The 18,200-nt window shown below is 32.5% G+C and overlaps 2 protein-coding genes across 4 annotated transcripts; both read right to left on the reverse strand.

Annotated features, from left to right (window-relative positions):
• Window positions 1–10,248: 10,248 nt before the first annotated feature.
• LOC139866290 (uncharacterized) lies at window positions 10,249–14,444 on the reverse strand. 2 transcript variants are annotated; one of them, XM_071854482.1, is made up of 4 exons: window positions 14,343–14,444; window positions 12,341–12,558; window positions 12,141–12,247; window positions 10,249–11,050 (listed from the first exon to the last, which is right to left on the reverse strand). In XM_071854482.1, the coding sequence occupies exons 2-4, from the start codon at window positions 12,476–12,478 to the stop codon at window positions 10,324–10,326; spliced, it is 972 nt and encodes a 323-aa protein (XP_071710583.1). In that variant the 5' UTR covers window positions 12,479–12,558; window positions 14,343–14,444; the 3' UTR covers window positions 10,249–10,323. The 2 variants fall into 2 exon arrangements, with proteins under 2 accessions (XP_071710583.1, XP_071710582.1); XM_071854481.1 differs by having other exon boundaries at window positions 12,341–12,643; window positions 14,343–14,378.
• LOC139866289 (uncharacterized) lies at window positions 12,462–16,339 on the reverse strand. Of its 2 annotated transcripts, XM_071854480.1 has the most exons (4): window positions 15,914–16,339; window positions 15,689–15,795; window positions 14,343–15,096; window positions 12,462–12,558 (listed from the first exon to the last, which is right to left on the reverse strand). In XM_071854480.1, the coding sequence occupies exons 1-3, from the start codon at window positions 16,208–16,210 to the stop codon at window positions 14,373–14,375; spliced, it is 1,128 nt and encodes a 375-aa protein (XP_071710581.1). In that variant the 5' UTR covers window positions 16,211–16,339; the 3' UTR covers window positions 12,462–12,558; window positions 14,343–14,372. The 2 variants fall into 2 exon arrangements, with proteins under 2 accessions (XP_071710581.1, XP_071710580.1); XM_071854479.1 differs by lacking the exon at window positions 12,462–12,558 and having other exon boundaries at window positions 14,088–15,096.
• Window positions 16,340–18,200: the final 1,861 nt, after the last annotated feature.

The following is an 18,200-nucleotide window of genomic DNA, read 5'->3' on the forward strand; positions in this document are numbered from 1 at the left end:
TAAATTTTAGGTTTGTAATTGTAATCGTTTTAGGACCTTTTTTTTTTAATAAAAGTGTATTTTAGGACTTTTAATGTATTTTTTAATTTAATATTTGTTTGTATTTTTATTAATTCTATTTAATAATAATGTGTTAAAAATATATAAGAAAATGTATAAATAAATAATTGGTGGACCCTATCTTCTCTCTCCAAGACACTGAACTGACATTCTTCCTAATTCATCTGTTTTTTCACGAATGTCAGTTTTCAGTGTCAGTCCAGTTAGCGTCCAGTCATCAGCAAGACACTGAACTAACACTGAACTGACGCGTCACCACACCCAGTGCTCTTAGGATTTAGGACCCAACCAAGATAAGTGATTTACACCAATCACTAACCCACGAACGACAAACGAATTAGCTAAAACATAAACGACAAATAAAGCATAAACGACAAAAGAATTTTATGTGATTATATCCCAAATCCAAACACGAAGAAGGGTTTACTCTACAGGCGCAAACCAAGGAATTTTTCCACTATTTTCCGTGCACATAATTACATGATACATAGGGTTATATTTATGATGCAAAACGATAAAAGGAAACAACTTGCTGGACTAGTCACCGTAGCTCCTTTCCTCGCGATCGCGAAGCCCTTGTTCCAGACTTCCCAATTCGCTGATAAACATCTCGCGATGTGCATGCTAGCGACCGCAAGACCTCATCCTCTCGGATTTTCTTGTTACTTCTTCGTTTAACATCTTCAACCTCAACAATGTTGGTAAAAGAGAGTAATGCTAGTGTGACATAAATGTGAAAGAAAAAAGTTCAATGAAAAGGGTAAAAGGAGAGAGGTAGGTACTACGGCATATAATTAAGATTGATAAGCGAGAGCGAGAGAAGAAAGTCTTCTTCAACAGAGGTGCCCTTCAAAGAAGGGAATAAAAAAAAAAAAAAAAAAAAAAAAAAAACTCTTCTTAGTAAATTAATTTTGATTGTTTTTTTTACTCCATTGATGGGTGGCAGATCAGATTTTGTTTTACTATTGAACTTTGCAATTAAACCTTATTCTCTTAAATCATTACTCTCCACTCTAACATATATGAATCCAAAATCCTGATGTTCACGTGAATAACTTTATTTTATATATCTTTAATCTTTAATTAAATTAATTTAATTGGGATCTCAGTCTCCTGCATGACTTCATTCTACGTCACGAGATCAATATCTCGGTGCTTTAAACTTCGTGAGTGCTTGGGAACAAAAATTAGCACGGGTACAAACATAATTCCTCAAATTAGCGTATAACTGTTATAAAAGTAATAACTGGATGATAATTTTATTATTATTATAGATATTGCATAGTATATTTTTTTTGAGTATAAATAGGTGTGTTGAGTTAGAGTTTATTATGTGTATTTTTTGGTTAACAAAAACACTCTCTCTCTCTAGATTCCAAATGCCACCAAACTCTCATTGTACATTTTTCTATAAATAAAAAACCAATTACTCATACCTTTTGTTCAACCTTTGTTTTCTCCGTTTTACAGTATCTCTATCTCTATATACCTTCTACAGTCAAGAACCACTAAAGGTAGTTATAAGCCTACTGAATTATAACACGTTATCAGCACGATTATCTCAACATTTATACTAAATATGGTTGGCTCTGCCACCTAACTAATATATGGTCGGTTATACCACCTAAATGATATATGGTCGACACTGTCGCCTAATTTACATTTATGTTATCTAACATTTATTTATGTATACTAACATTTACATTTATGTTATCTAACATTTATTTATGTATACTAACATTTACAGTTATGTTCACTAACATTTATATTTATGTTATTTAAGTTATATATGGTCGGTTATGACACCTGAATTATATTTTCTGTAATCTAACTCTTATTAACTTCACTAACATTTATATTTATGTTATTTAAGTTATATATGGTCGGTTATACCACCTAAATTATATTTTCTGTAATCTAACTCTTATTAACTTCACTAACATTTATATTTATGTTATTTAAGTTATATATGGTCGGTTATACCACCTGAATTATATTTTCTGTAATCTAACTCTTATTAACTTCACTAACATTTATATTTATGTTAATAAGACCTCATGATTGTACGCAACACGTCATTTGACAACACGGTACTTTATGTACGCAACACGTCATTTGACAACACGGTACCATGGGTCGAGATTAATTCCGATCAATACGAATACGATGGGGTCTTTATATGTTATCTAACATTTATGATTACTTATGCAATTAATCATTATTTATTTCATGCATACTAATGTTTATTCTTAAATTTATAATCTTAAAAGTTAAAATAAAAAAAAGTAGTTTGTATTTTTATTAAAAGTAAATCTTAAAAGTTAAAATAAAAAAGTAGTTTGTATTTTTATTAAAAGTAAATCTTAAAAGTTAAAATAAAAAAGTAGTTTGTATTTTTATTAAAAGTAAATCTTAAAAGTTAAAATAAGAAAAGCAGTTTGTATTTTTATTAAAAGTAAATCTTAAAGGTTAAAATAAGAAAAATATATTATAATAATATATATTATAACTTAATATATATTATAATAATATCATTAATAATATAATATAATATGAACCTATATTCCCTTATGATTTTATTATTTGTAATCATACCATTATTCCTTTGTTTACTACTTATGAATCTAAACTAATTCTAATTGCATGTTGTTATTTATCTACGAAAAAAAAAATATTATGATTATGATTATGATTATGATTTATGTTGTTCATCTTTCTGAAAATAGAAAATGTCAAACTTATCAAAGCTTGAGTTTGATGCCTTAGACGTATCGGGAATAAACTACACATCATGGGTTATGGACGTAGAAATAAATCTTGGATCATTGGGTATTCTAGAAACTTTAAAAGAAAATAATACTTGTTCCGATCAAGATAAATTAAAATCAATTGCTTTTATTCGCAAACATATTGATACCACCTTAAAACATATGTTTCTCACTATCAAAGATCCACATGTTTTATGGGAAAGTATCAAGAGTAGATTCGATAATCAAAAGGAAATATTACTTCCAGCTGCGAGGGAAGAATGGAGAAATCTAAGGTTCCAAGATTTCAAAAAGGTAAGTGAATACAGCTCGGCCATGTTCAAGATCCGTTCAAAGCTTCAATTCTGTGGTCAAGAAATAAGTGATGCTGATATGATGGAGAAAACTTTCTCCACAATGCATTCTGCAAATATAACTGTGCAAGAAAATTTAAGATTGCAGAATTATAAAACTTTTTCCAAACTTCAAACTTATCTCTTAGTTGCAGAAGTTAATAAAGAATTTACTGATGAAAAATCAAGAATCTCGTCCTACCGGTGCGCTAGCATTTCCTGAAGCTAATGCTATTAACAATAATAATAATAATAATAAAAGAAGAAATGCACATGGACGAGGGTGTGGAAGGGGTCGTAGCCATATTGGCCAAAACCATCATCATGGAAATTACCATAACAATAATAAAAATCATAACTATGTTCGAAATCACCCTTATGGTAATGGTCGTGGTGGTGGTGGTGGTCGTGGTGGTCGTGGTCGTGGACAAAGAAATAATAATCCACAAAATTATAAAATCTAAACACCATACAATCCCACAAATCACAATGTTGAAGAAGGCTCTTCAAAGAATGTTGAAGATTCTTGTTACCGATGTGGTAAAATTGGCCACTGGTCTAAAACCTGCCGAACAAATCAGCATTCTGTTAATCGGTATCAAGAATCCCTAAAGGGAAAAGGAAAAGAAGCAAATCTTGTGGATGACCTTGATACAAAAATCACTGAGCCAACTTGTGACTACTTTAATGAATAAATTTCTAATATATATATATATATATATATATATATATATATATATATATATATATATATATATATATATATATATATATATATATATATATATATATATATATATATCCTATTATATGTTCTCGTTAAATAAATGGTTGTAGATTTTCAATCTACACCATATCTAGTTTACTACATATTTCCTTATTATGTGCTATCGTTTGTAACATGTTTTGAATGTAATATATTGATGAATTATATACTCATTATTTGTTTCTCATATTTTTTTTGAAGTTCATGATGTATACTGCTGGAGTAAAAAATCAGTCAAATGGTGGAGATATTTGTATTGCAGACAGTGGTGCCACTCACACCATACTCAAATCTAAAAAATATTTCACAGACTTGAAAGCAACGGAAGGAACTATACATACTATATCAGGTCCTGTGGACTTAATAAAAGGAATGGGAAAGGCAAAATTCATGTTACCAAATGGTACGAATTTTCTGATAAATAATGCCTTATTTTCTCCCATGTCAAAGAGAAATTTGTTAAGTTTCTCTGACATATACCAAAATGGATATGATTATCAGTCTGTGACAACAGAAAATGAAAAATATTTAAGTATCACTGATAAGAATCGTGTAATTGAAAAACTACCAAGACTTCATTCTGGTTTACATTATACACATATAAATGTACCTGAAGTAAATGTGGTAGTTAAAGAAAAATTATGTGATCCTGTAATGATCAGTTTGTGGCATGAGAGATTAGGTCACCCAGGATCAACAATGATGAAAAGAATAATACAAAATACACATGGACATCCATTGGCAGATCAAAGGATCCCTCATGATGCACTTATCCCATGTACATCATGCTCACTTGGAAAGTTGATAATAAGACCATCACCTCTTAAGGTTGAAAAAGAATCACCAATGTTTCTTGAAAGAATTCAAGGTGATATATGTGGACCAATTCATCCACCATGTGGACCATTTAGATATTTTATGGTTCTAATAGACGCATCTAGTAGATGGTCTCATGTTTGTCTATTATCAAGTCGAAATATGGCATTTGCAAAATTTCTTGCTCAAATTATTAAATTGAGAGCACATTTCCCTGATTATACTATTAAAAGGGTGAGACTAGATAATGCCGGTGAGTTTACGTCTCAAGCATTTAATAACTTTTGCATGTCTATTGGGATTATTGTTGAACATCCCGTTGCCCATGTGCATACACAAAATGGTTTAGCTGAATCATTAATTAAACGATTGCAGCTAATAGCTAGACCATTGATAATGCGAACAAAACTCCCAGTATCTGTATGGGGCCATGCAATTTTGCATGCTGCATCATTGATTCGCATTAGACCAAGCGCAAGTCATACATATTCTCCTTTGCAACTTGTTTTTGGTCATCAGCCAAATATTTCCCACCTTAGAACATTTGGTTGTGCGGTTTATGTCCCTATCACACCACCACAACGCACTAAAATGGGTCCTCAAAGAAGGATGGGAATATATGTTGGATATGAAACATCTTCAATAATAAGATATATTGAACCCATGACGGGTGATGTTTTTACAGCACGTTTTGCTGATTGTTACTTTAATGAAACATTATTCCCTAGATTAGGGGGAGAAATAAAAAATAAAGAAAATGATGTTTCATGGTGTGAACCTCAATTAATGTATCTTGATCCTCGCACAAAAGAATGCGAGATCGAAGTTCAAAAAATAATGCATATGCAAGAACTTGCAAATAAATTGCCTGATGCATTTACAGATACAAAAAGAGTGACTAAATCATATATACCAGCAGCAAATGCTCCAGCTCGAATTGAAATTCCAAAAACTGGCAATAATGTTATTCTTGAGTCTTTGCCACGCCAGAAACGTGGGAGACCAATTGGTTCCAAAGATAAAAATCCTCGGAAAAGAAAATCAGCTGATAATGAGGTAAAAGAAAGTGTTCAAGAAGAACTACAAATCAATACTCCTTCTGCAGAGGAGATTGATGATGTCAATACGGAATTTTCAATCAATTACGCACATTCAAAAATATTATGGAACCGAAATGAAATGAAAAATCTTGATGAGATATTTTCATATAATGTTGCATATGACATCATGAATGATGATGATGATCCAGAACCAAAATCTGTCATGGAATGTCAAAATAGACATGATTGGGATCATTGGAAAGGAGCAATACGAGCTGAATTTGAATCACTCAATAAAAGAAAAGTTTTCGGATCTATCATTCTCACACCTAAAGATGTGAAACCTGTGGGATATAGATGGGTTTTTGTGCGAAAAAGAAATGAGAAAAATGAAGTTACAAGGTATAAAGCTAGACTTGTAGCTCAAGGTTTTTCTCAAAGACCGGGAATTGATTATGAGGAAACTTATTCTCCTGTTATGGATGCAATTACTTTTAGATACTTAATCAGCCTGGCAGTTTCTGAAAATTTAGAAATGCATCTCATGGATGTTGTGACTGCTTATCTTTATGGATCACTTGATAGTGATATATATATGAAGATACCTGAAGGATTTAAGGTATCAGAAGCAACCAATGCAAAACCCAAAGAAATGTACTCAATCAAGTTACAAAGGTCTTTATATGGGTTGAAACAATCGGGTCGCATGTGGTATAAACGATTAAGTGATTACTTGATAAGCAAAGGGTATACCAATAATCTTATTTGCCCATGTGTTTTCATTAAGAAAACAACATCCGGATATGTGATCATAGCTGTTTATGTTGATGATCTTAATATCATAGGTACAAATAAAGAGATCCATGAAGCCATTCAACTTCTAAAGAAAGAATTTGAAATGAAAGATCTCGGAAAAACCAAGTATTGCCTTGGTTTACAAATTGAACATATGCCTAATGGTTTAGTTGTACATCAAACAACATATACTGAAAAGATTTTAAAACGTTTTAATATGGACAAGGCAAAACCATTAAGTACTCCTATGGTTGTTAGATCACTTAATATTGACACTGATCCATTTCGTCCCTGTGAAGATCATGAAGATATCCTGGGACCAGAAGTACCATATCTTAGTGCAATTGGAGCTCTTATGTATCTTACAAATTGTACAAGACCTGACATTTCTTTTGCAGTTAATTTGTTGGCAAGGTTCAGCTCAGCTCCTACCAAAAGACACTGGAATGGGATCAAACACATATTTCGATACCTTCGAGGAACTACTGATTTAGGATTATTTTATTCTAACGAATCAAAACAAGATTTGGTTGGTTATGCAGATGCAGGTTATTTATCTGATCCACATAAAGCTAAATCTCAAAATGGATATGTATTCCTAAATGGAGGTACCGCAATATCATGGCGTTCTCAAAAACAAACACTTGTTGCAACATCATCAAATCATGCCGAAGTAATTGCATTACATGAAGCCAGTCGGGAATGTTTTTGGTTGAGATCAATGACACAACTCATTACTGATTCTTGTGGACTAGAACGCAATAAAAGTTCAACAACTATCTATGAAGATAATGTAGCTTGCATAACACAGATGAAAGAAGGGTATATCAAAAGTGACCGAACAAAACACATACCCCCTAGATTCTTCTCATACACTCAAAATCTCATTAAGGACAACCAGATTGAAATGAGATATGTTCAGTCCAGCAAAAACTCTGCTGACCTTTTCACCAAAGCACTCCCAACTGCTATTTTCAGAACACACGTTCATAATATTGGCATGAGGCATGTTCAGAAGATGTAACAACTCAGGCGTTGCCTACTTGAGGGGGAGTCAACTCTACGCTGCACTCTTTTTCCCTTAGCTAAAGTTTTATCCCAAAGAGTTTTCTTTAGCAAGGTTTTTAACGAGGCAGTACTAGTTATTCACTAATAAAATTATCATCCAAGGGGGAGTGTTATAAAAGTAATAATTGGATGATAATTTTATTATTATTATAGATATTGCATAGTATATTTTTTTGAGTATAAATAGGTGTGTTGAGTTAGAGTTTATTATGTGTATTTTTTGGTTAACAAAAACACTCTCTCTCTCTAGATTCCAAATGCCACCAAACTCTCATTGTACATTTTTCTATAAATAAAAAACCAATTACTCATACCTTTTGTTCAACCTTTGTTTTCTCCGTTTTACAGTATCTCTATCTCTATATACCTTCTACAGTCAAGAACCACTAAAAGTAGTTATAAGCCTACTGAATTATAACAATAACAACTTTATTCCTCAAATTATTGTTCTTATATTTATTGTCGTTTAACCTAACTGTTGGAAATGAATAAATAAATTATAAAGTTTGTTTAGCATTTGGAAGTTTCTCAGATGATTAATAGAAAACCTTATTTTGTGTTTTAACTATTGTCTCTGAATAGCTTTAATAGTTCCCAAGGATTTTTCTTGGCTATCGTTAAACGAAGAAAATGATTGTACATTAAATAATTATCATTCTAGAATTAATCAGCCGCTACATACAATATTATTTTGTATGTTAACGACAACATTACAAATTTTGGTTAACAAATATTTTGTTATTGTCATATTTTTAGCCAGTTTTTATAATATTTTTTTTGGCTATTCTTGACTTCTTGTGGATAACCATTTTAGGTTCATCACAAGTAATAGCATGAGCTTGTAATAAATTTAATATATCTAACTCAAAATGAACATAAATGATATAAGTTAAAAGTAAATTCACAAATTGGGTTGATTAGCAGGGTGGTCCGTTGGCCTATATTAATTTTTGGGAAATTGTTAAAAATACACTTTTTTAAGGCTTCAAACAAAATACACTTTTTTAAAAAAAATTGTCTTTTTACACCATTCAGTAGACGGAATTTCTGTCTACCACCTTTATCTGTCGTCTACTACCATTTTTACAAAGTAGTAGACAGTAACAACAAGGTAGTAGACAGTGAGAACAAAGCAGTAGACAGCCAATTACAAAGTAGTTGACCGTCTACTGCCTTGTTGTTATTGTCTACTACCTTGTTGTAGGTGTTGACACCAATAATACATATCAGTTGACACCTACAACAAGGTAGTAGACAGTAACAACAAGGCAGTAGACGGTCAGCTACCTTGTAATTGACTGTCTACTGCTTTGTTCTCACTGTCTACTACCTTGTTGTTACTGTCTACTACTTTGTAAAAATGGTAGTAGACGACAGATAAAGGTGGTAGACAGAAATCCCGTCTACCGAATGGTGTAAAAGGGCAATTTTTTTTAAAAAAGTATATTTTGTTTGAAGCCTTAAAAAAAGTGTATTTTCATCAATTTCCCTTAATTTTTTCTTTTGTTGCAACCCTCAGTCTTTCGAGTTATTATTGTAACTCGGGTTATTGACCAAAATGTCCATTTTTCAAACGAACTATAATGATTCGCCCTTAAAAATTTTTTGCCGAAAGCCCTCGCAAGTCGCAAGGTTCCCCTTGCGACCTTGCGACTTTGGCTTGCACCTTGCGATCACCTGGTCGCAAGGTTATCTTGCGACCTTGCGACTGGCAACCTGGCACGATCGAATTTTTTTCAAATCGTGATACTTTAAATCCGTAGCTCGTATTTAGGCACAGTTATTTTTGAAAGTGCGTAATTATTATAGATCTAGATGTTTTTACTAAAACCAAAATTTCCATTTTTTATTCAAAAACAACCGCATATTACGAGTTGCGATTTATGTATAAATGTGTCAACTTGTGAAATGTGTGGTTTTCTTAAATACACGATTTAAAAAAAAAACGGTACCTAAATTGGAGCAACAGGGCCCAAGATATGACGTTTCAAAGTTTATAAAACTTATTACAAATAATTAAACCAAGTTGCAAGGTTCAAGTCCAAGTCGCAAGGCTCGCAAACAGGCACCTTGCGAGGAATTTTGGCAATTTTCTTTTTTTAGGGCGAATTATCATAGTTCGTTTGGAAAACAAGAGTTTTGATCAACAGCTGTAAAAACAAACACCCAACGAGTCCAAGTTAGGCCCGTGCAGAATTTGTTATTTTCCAAGTGCGAGATTGGATTAAATGATCTTCCAAATCAGTTATATGAATTGGAGTGGGGTGTTATTCTAGCGGATGGTACATGGAGTATATTAGCAATATTCACTCACTACAAGACCGGATAACTCATTCCAAGCTTTTCTGACAAAAGGCGCATATATTATACTCCGTAAGTTTTTTTTTTTTTTTTTTGAAAAAAAAAAAAAAGGAAAAAAAAAAAAAAAACTAGTGAGGCGCTACAAAGACCAAGAAACAAAAACTATCGGATCGAAACCAATAAAAGCCAAGTAGCTAACACCAATAACAAGCTAAATCGACATCACCATACCAACAGGGTAAAACGAGCAGGAAATAAAAGATGATACTTGCCTAATAATAACTACGAAAACTGATACCATTACTAACTTGAACTCTCAAACTAACACTTTAACTTGTTCGCTTAATAACCTAAAATTACCTCTATGAGCTTTTGAACTAACGATCTATGCTGTTTGCACATATGTTTTCCGTGACATAGCAAGGCCTTGAAACACCAAGATCTTTTAGCCCATTGACCATATCGTACAAAAACTCAAAGCTTAGTACGGTTTGTTCATTAAAATCGTCCCTTATCTGTGGATAAACCCTAAACCACTTTCCTAACATCTTATTAACATGATTACGAATCATTTTCCATGGCACGGGATATTTCTCACACAAATTCAAATATTCAACTACTAAATCAGCTTGGTCCAATTTACCACTTGGATATCCATCTTCACTGTCGAATACCCATTTAACGGTGTTAAATCCAGAAAACAAAGCTGGATTTTCAAGAAGAGACTCAGCTGAAATTACGCCATCGGCACCAGTGTCCTCCAAGCATTGGATGACATCACCCATGTGACGTATGTTCCCATTTGCAAGAACAGGTATTCGAACAGCGTTTTTGACAGCTCGTATTGCCTTCCAATTTGCTCTAATGTTTTTCATATCTTTCTCATCTCGTGTGCGTCCGTGTATAGTTAGAAGTGAACAACCTGCATCTTCTAACATTTTTGCATATTTTAGAGTGTCTTGAATATCTGGGAAGATTCGAATTTTGCAAGACACGGGAACATTGAGATTATGAGATAGTTTTTCAACCAAGGATTTAACGAGAGGCAAATCGTCCATTAAGAAAGATCCATAGTTTCCTTGTTCAGCAACATGCGTTGGGCACCTTCATATGGAAGAAACACATGGGAAAAGAATTACATGCCCCAGTTTGACTATTGTAAGCAATCAAAATGGGATATAGGGTCATGTTCATATCAAACGGGTTTAAAAATCATCTAATAGAATATTTGTTGAATAGGTAAAAGAAGTTACATAAACAGTGGCGATTCTAGGATTAAAATTCAATGGTGTCCTATACAATTTGAGTGATACTTAAAAAAAAAAAAAAATTCAAAAGAACGGCTATTTTATTCCATAAAAACCATTAAATTTAAAATTATATGGGGTCATATTTATAAATTTAATAGTATTTTGTCAATATAAGAAATTAATTAATGGGGTCCTTTGACCCCACTTCACTATACATACAATCGCCACTGTACATAAGATCTCATAAATCATTTGAACTGGGAGATCGGATTCTTGTAGTAATATAAATTGTGTAATCATATTTGATTGTTAAAGAGAAAAGGTCTAAAATTTTATAACTTTTGTAAAAGAAAATTGAGTAATATAAATAAAAATTGGGAAATCGGATTCTTAATTATTTCCAATAACTAACCATCAATGTAATGTTTCCCTAACATTAACTTTTTTAAATATTCCTTTAAAATATTTAATTAATTTGTTTTTATAGAATTAGTAAAAAAAATAAGGACCATCAAGTTATTTTAAAATTTCAATTATTTAAAAAACAGAGTAATTAAATATAAAAAAAATTAAAGTAAATAAATATTTTTTAAAATTAATAAAAATTTGAAATTTGAATTTTTTTTTAATAAATTATGTTGATTCCTTCAACAAAAATCAATAACGGAGAGACTCCCCGTGTAACATGTGCAAACCACAAGAACTATCCACATCAAATAAAGTTTAGGAACGAGGCTGGTAATGTAGTACAAACCACGACTATCCGTGTAATATTTTCTTTGTTATATATATATATTTCAAAGAAAATTAAGTATTAAGAAAACATATATGAAAAGCTTGTCAACTATTTTTTCGGTAAAAATCCCTACATCAAAAAAAAGAAAAAAAAAAAAAAAAAAACAATATTTCTATTCGAGTTAATCTTAATTTTTTAAAAAGCTTACCCCAAATTGATGTCAACATAATCACAATAAGGCTCCACCATTCGTGCCGCTTTCAACAAAGCTTCTGGATCATTTGCACAAAACTGAACAAATAATGGTCGATCTTCCTACAAATTTCAAGCAACAAGAATAAGAGTTACCTTACTCCATATTTACTACAAACAATTACAGTAGCAGTCATACGGTAAAAACATCCTTACCTTGCAAGTAGTGAATTCCTCAGAGCGATATTTCTCGTTCTCAGCAAAGATACCAGAATAAAACATGGGGGTGTAGGCAGCTTCAGCACCATATTTTCGACAAAGTAATCGAAAAGGAAGATCTGAATTATCAACCATTGGTGCTACAATCAGCTTAGGCTCATCAATATTCTTCCAATGGGCCCACGCTCTCTCGATTCTAGCATCAACCGAGGACTCTGAAGCAGGTGGACAAGATTGGGTGGTGGAACCAAGGGCCATCAGATGAATGTTTTACTGGTAGGCTTCTTGAAATGGTTATGGCTATATATTACAACTCTACGGTTTATTAACTTAAACCCAATGACCACGTATATATATATATACACATACACATATAATATATATAAACCCAAAGACCACGATATGATTCTAATTCTAAACAATACTATAAATACATATTACATATAAAATATATAATGTGATGTGATAATATAAAACTTTGTACTCTAGCACATTACAATACGAACACGTTATAATACAATAATATGATACAAATAAAAGTGTAATGAGATTGTATAATCTCATAAATATGAAAAATGAAATATTATTATTATAAATACATAAATCAACATATAACATAAATATTGGTGCATATATAATAATATTCAAATTAATGAGTGGCATTTTTATTTATTTAACGGATCCTAAAAGCAAAATCTGCCTTTAATATTCTTTTGGGTAAAAGCCAACCATAAGGCTTATCTTAGATGTACACGGCCTAACCGATTTATTTACTAAACGATTCCGACTCTTAGGCTGAATCATTGGATCCCAAGATATGCAGTTAGTGATATTTGAACTTGAGACCACTTGATAGAATATCGGGACGTCAACCACTTGATCATAATAGTGTTGTTTCTAAATAACTACAAGTAATATTATGTAGTGAATATTAACTCAATTATACCATTCATCAATGAACATTAAAAGCCAAAAAAAGAAAATAATATTGGAGAATACTTTGCCTTTATATTCATTATTGTTATTATCATTATTAATTATATAATTATAATTATTATTATTATATTACTATTATTATTTATTATTGTTATTATTAATTATTATATTGCTAATAGCATTAATAACATATAATAAATAATATTATTCATCAATGAATATTAAAGCAAACTTTACCTTTAATATATTCAATGATTAATTTTATAAATAATTAATAAATGAATCTTCTCTACCTCCCTCTAAAGTCATGATTCTCTCTGGATCAGCCTATAATAAATATCTTTATTGTTATTATGTTATACATATAACATATATTTGTGTATATATAACTATCAAAGTAAATAATAGTTACTTTGATAGCTGGATGGGTCTAGCAAAACAACAGTTAGATAGAATATGAGTTGTTTGTTAGCAATTTCAACATGAACAACCAACTTAGTTGGATAGGTCTAGCATATCTAACATCAGTACATCACTATTATGATCAAGTGAACAACTAACTTCATGCAAATACTTTTATCATTTATAGCATATCTAACATCAACACTATGAAATAACACTCTGTTCTCATTCTTACATAGATATTATAAGCAGGTGTTATTATCAATCCTTCAATCCTATTAATAAAATGACAAGTCAGCATCCTTAGATATCAAATTATCAATCATGATACTAACTACTAAGACAGTAAAACAAAAGCATGAGAGTAACATTGAGCGTATCTTCCTTGGAACATAACACACACATTTTATTGATTCTAAATAATAAATGTGTATCAATAACAAGTCTACAAAAAAGCAATGGGTCCCAGTTTGGAACTAAAAATCTACTCCAAGTCTCAGCTAATGAGCTTTAATCTCAACAAGACGAAAGGAGTTTTCAGCATACTATAAAACTATCACACATAACTTTCTAACCTCTGTTATCTTCATTTAAAAAGAAAATAGATAGCTGAATTCATGATCATGATATACTAGTATACAAAAAGTAACATCAAATGCACCTGTGTGGGCCCCGGATAGTTGAACTCATCCTAGACTCCGTTTGCAGATACACTTTCAAGACAATTGTTGTTAACATAAAGAGGCCTTGAAACACCAAGATCTCTTAGCCGATTAACCATATCATACAAAAATTCAAAGCTGAGTATCGATTGTGAATTGAAATCATCTCTTACATGTGGATGAACCCTAAACCATTCCCCTAACATCTTATGAACATGTGCACGTATCATTCTCCATGGAACTGGATTTTTTTCACAAAGCTTCAAATATTCAACAACTAAATCAGCTTGATCCAATTTACCATCTTGATCACCATCAGATACCCAATCACCGGTCCTAAATCCAGCAAACAGAGCAGGATTTTCAAGAAGGGTTTCAGCTGAAAGTACACCATCAACACCTGTCACTTTCAAGCATTCTTTAACATCTTCCATGTGACGTATGTTTCCATTTGCAAGGACAGGTATTCGAAGAGCGTTTTTAACAGCCCGTATTGCATCCCAATTTGCTCGAATCTTTTTTCCATCTTTCTCATCTCGGGTTCTTCCATGTACTGCAAGAAGAGCACACCCTGCATCTTCTAACATCTTTGCATACTTTAACGTGTCTTGCAAATAGGGAAAAAGTCGGATTTTGCACGACACAGGAACATCAAGGTTAAGGGCTAATTTTTCAACCAAGGACTTTACCAGAGGCAGTTTATCCATCAAGAACGCTCCATAATTTCCTCGTTTGGCAATACGTTGTGGGCACCTGCAAATGGAAGAAGTACATATAACAATGTACAATTAAAACATATAGCAACAAATCAAAACCATTTTAACACTGTTTCTACCATTAAACTATGAGTGTTGTCAGAGATTAAGTGCATCAAAAAACCATTGTATAAATCAAACAAATCAAGTTTAACCCTACACAAATATGTTAATTCCAGCGAAACTATGTACATTCGTTTCAATTCTTGATTCTAGAAACAATAACTACAACTCCAGTCTATCGCATTTGATATCTAATTATAACCAGTAGGTTTAACGTGACCTTACAAAGTAGATTAAGTGGCCCAACTTTCTTCTCGCTTTATGTATGGTTCACATAATTAAGCACACATCATTATATTATGCAACCAACATTTTATGTTGGCACTCAAAGACCACAAAAAGGCTCTATTTTAAATCCCGAAAGCCATACCATTCACATACATTGAATTCAAATACAGCATACATAGATAGCTAATTACAGAGTAGACTTATATCATCAACCATTAACCTTTTATATCATCAACATATCATTCACATGATACCTAATTAAAATCCCTTTCCAATAAACAACAATTCAAAAAGCTTACCCTAAATTAATATCAACGTAATCACAATACGGCTCCACTCTTCGTGCAGCTTCCAGTAAAGTATCCGGATCATTCGCACAAAATTGAACAAACAACGGCCGATCTTCCTACACATTTCAACCAACAAACTCACAATATCACACATCAAACACATAATTCAATAAAACTACAACAACAACAACATCGCAATTCAATCAACCAATTGAGCAGAGTATCCTCACTAACCTTACAAGTAGTGAATTCAGTCGATCGATACTTTTCGTTCTCGGTGAAAATACGAGAATGAAGCATAGGAGTGTAAGCAGCTTCAGCTCCGTACTTACGACACAGTAATCGAAACGGAAGCTCTGAATTATCAACCATTGGCGCCACAATCAGTTTAGGTGCACCGAGTTTCATCCAATGTGACCACGCCGTTTTGATTCTGGAATCAATGTTCATGTAGTCATTCGAGTTGATTGTAGATGATGAGTTGTTTACTGTTTCGGAACAGAGGTCGTCTTTGTTGGTAGCGAACGCCATGATTTAGTAACGATGAAATCGGGTTATTTTTCCGGCGTAGGGTTTGAATTTGGTATATGGTGTTCGCCGGTTCGGTAGAATAGCAGATAACGGTGGAATTGGGTGGACCGGGTTATGGATTGGGAGTTAAGTCGGGTGGACCGAGTTGTAGATTGGGAATTTGTGTTAGTTGGGTGAACCGGGTTATTGGTTGGGCTTAGGAATTAGGATGGGTTAATATGATTACAGGTTCATGGGATATTGGGGGGGAAAAACTAAACTAGTCAAATTGGAGTTTTGTCTATTTTGATTATAGAACAAGACGATGATCGTCGATTTATTAGCGACTTAACTGACTCTTATAGTTTAATTAAATTTCAGGCAGGATTTAAAACTCATGAAAATTTGATTCTACTATTTTCATGGCGTCTATTATTATTATTTTTGTTTTAGTTTTTTTTAAAAGAAAAAACTTTTTCCTACTTAAAGGCCGGAGGTCCTCTCGAAAGCAATCTCTTTATCCGTCGAATAAAGAGATGGATGACTTTCACTACTCTTGAGAGTGTTTCACTCTGGGTGGAAAAATGACGTGTCTTTATTCTCGGATAATTGAAGGATTGTCTACATCTCGCCTTCCCATACACCACGCATGTGGTATTGGGTTTTGTTGGTGTCGTTGTTGTTGTTGTTGAACAAAATGATGATGAAAATTTTACAAATACATTGGAGATTAACATGTTAAATATCATGGTGGTGTTGTTGTTGTTGAACAAGATGATGATGAAAATTTTACAAATACATTGGAGATTAACATGTTAAATATCATCAAACATTATTAAACTTATAAATTTATGTTAAGCTAAACGTTAATAAATGTATGGTAATTGATTGGTGAGTTAATTGGTAAGGTTCAACTCCTAATACTATGAATTAGGGGTTTGGATTCTATCCAATAACTTGACTGGTCATGTTATTTTTTGTGTGTAGATAAAAAGTATATATAATAAATAAGTGGTCCCCTAATTTACTTCTTACAAATCTAATAACATGATAAATCTATCATCTTGAAATATGACTGAAGATGATTCTTATCCAAAGATTACTTGTCAAATCTAGTCGTATGATTTGTCTTTATAAAATTTAGTTATTGGTAATATACGAAAGTACTTGTTTGGTATATTGAGATAATGGTATGTAGGCTCAGTTAAATTAATAATAGTAGTGTGATCAAGAACATTAGTAAGGTAAAAAGTATAAGGTTTTTTCTATTCAGTCTATCGGGGAAGACGAGTAATCTGATCTCATACTCTGATGTACGCAGTCAATCGGGATTACTCCCTGGCTGTTTCCAACTCATCCCTGGCCACCACTAAATATTCGTCTTATACGGGATTCGAACCTGACACCTCTTGCAATGAACTCGGGCCCCTAACCACTAGTCTATCTAGTGATGGATTCGAACCTGAGTCCTCTTGCAAGGAACTCAGAGCCCTAACCACTGGACTACTAAGAACATTAGTGCTTGAGTTAAAAAGATGGAATTTGTAGATGATTACTTGTTAACACTTCGATTAACGTACAAATTTGTTTTAAGATTAAATCCGTTGAAGACGGTTAAGAAGATTGATCGTCGTATATATAGAGGAAAGTTTTAACAACTATATGATAATAATACCCGCCTTAATTCCCTCATTCAGGACAGATGGAACCATGTTATGGTTATGTTCAAGTTGGTCTCAATCCCTCCTTTATTTTTTCATGTATCCGGGCACCTTAGATTTGATTGGAAAGAGGGCCTGAAAACATTATGAATGTTGTATTGTGAAGATACGTAATATATATCAGTACGTTCACGTATCGTTTATTGCCCTCTTGTTTTGTCCTGTCGTGAAAGGACCCGTTCATATACATTATAAACGATTCACAATAGTTGATTACATCGCGAGGTATTTGACCTCTATATGATACATTTTACAAACATTGCATTCGTTTTTAAAGACAAACTTTCATT

The sequence above is a fragment of the Rutidosis leptorrhynchoides genome, chromosome 9 (assembly GCF_046630445.1).
Source record: "Rutidosis leptorrhynchoides isolate AG116_Rl617_1_P2 chromosome 9, CSIRO_AGI_Rlap_v1, whole genome shotgun sequence".
Taxonomy (NCBI): Eukaryota; Viridiplantae; Streptophyta; class Magnoliopsida; order Asterales; family Asteraceae; genus Rutidosis; species Rutidosis leptorrhynchoides.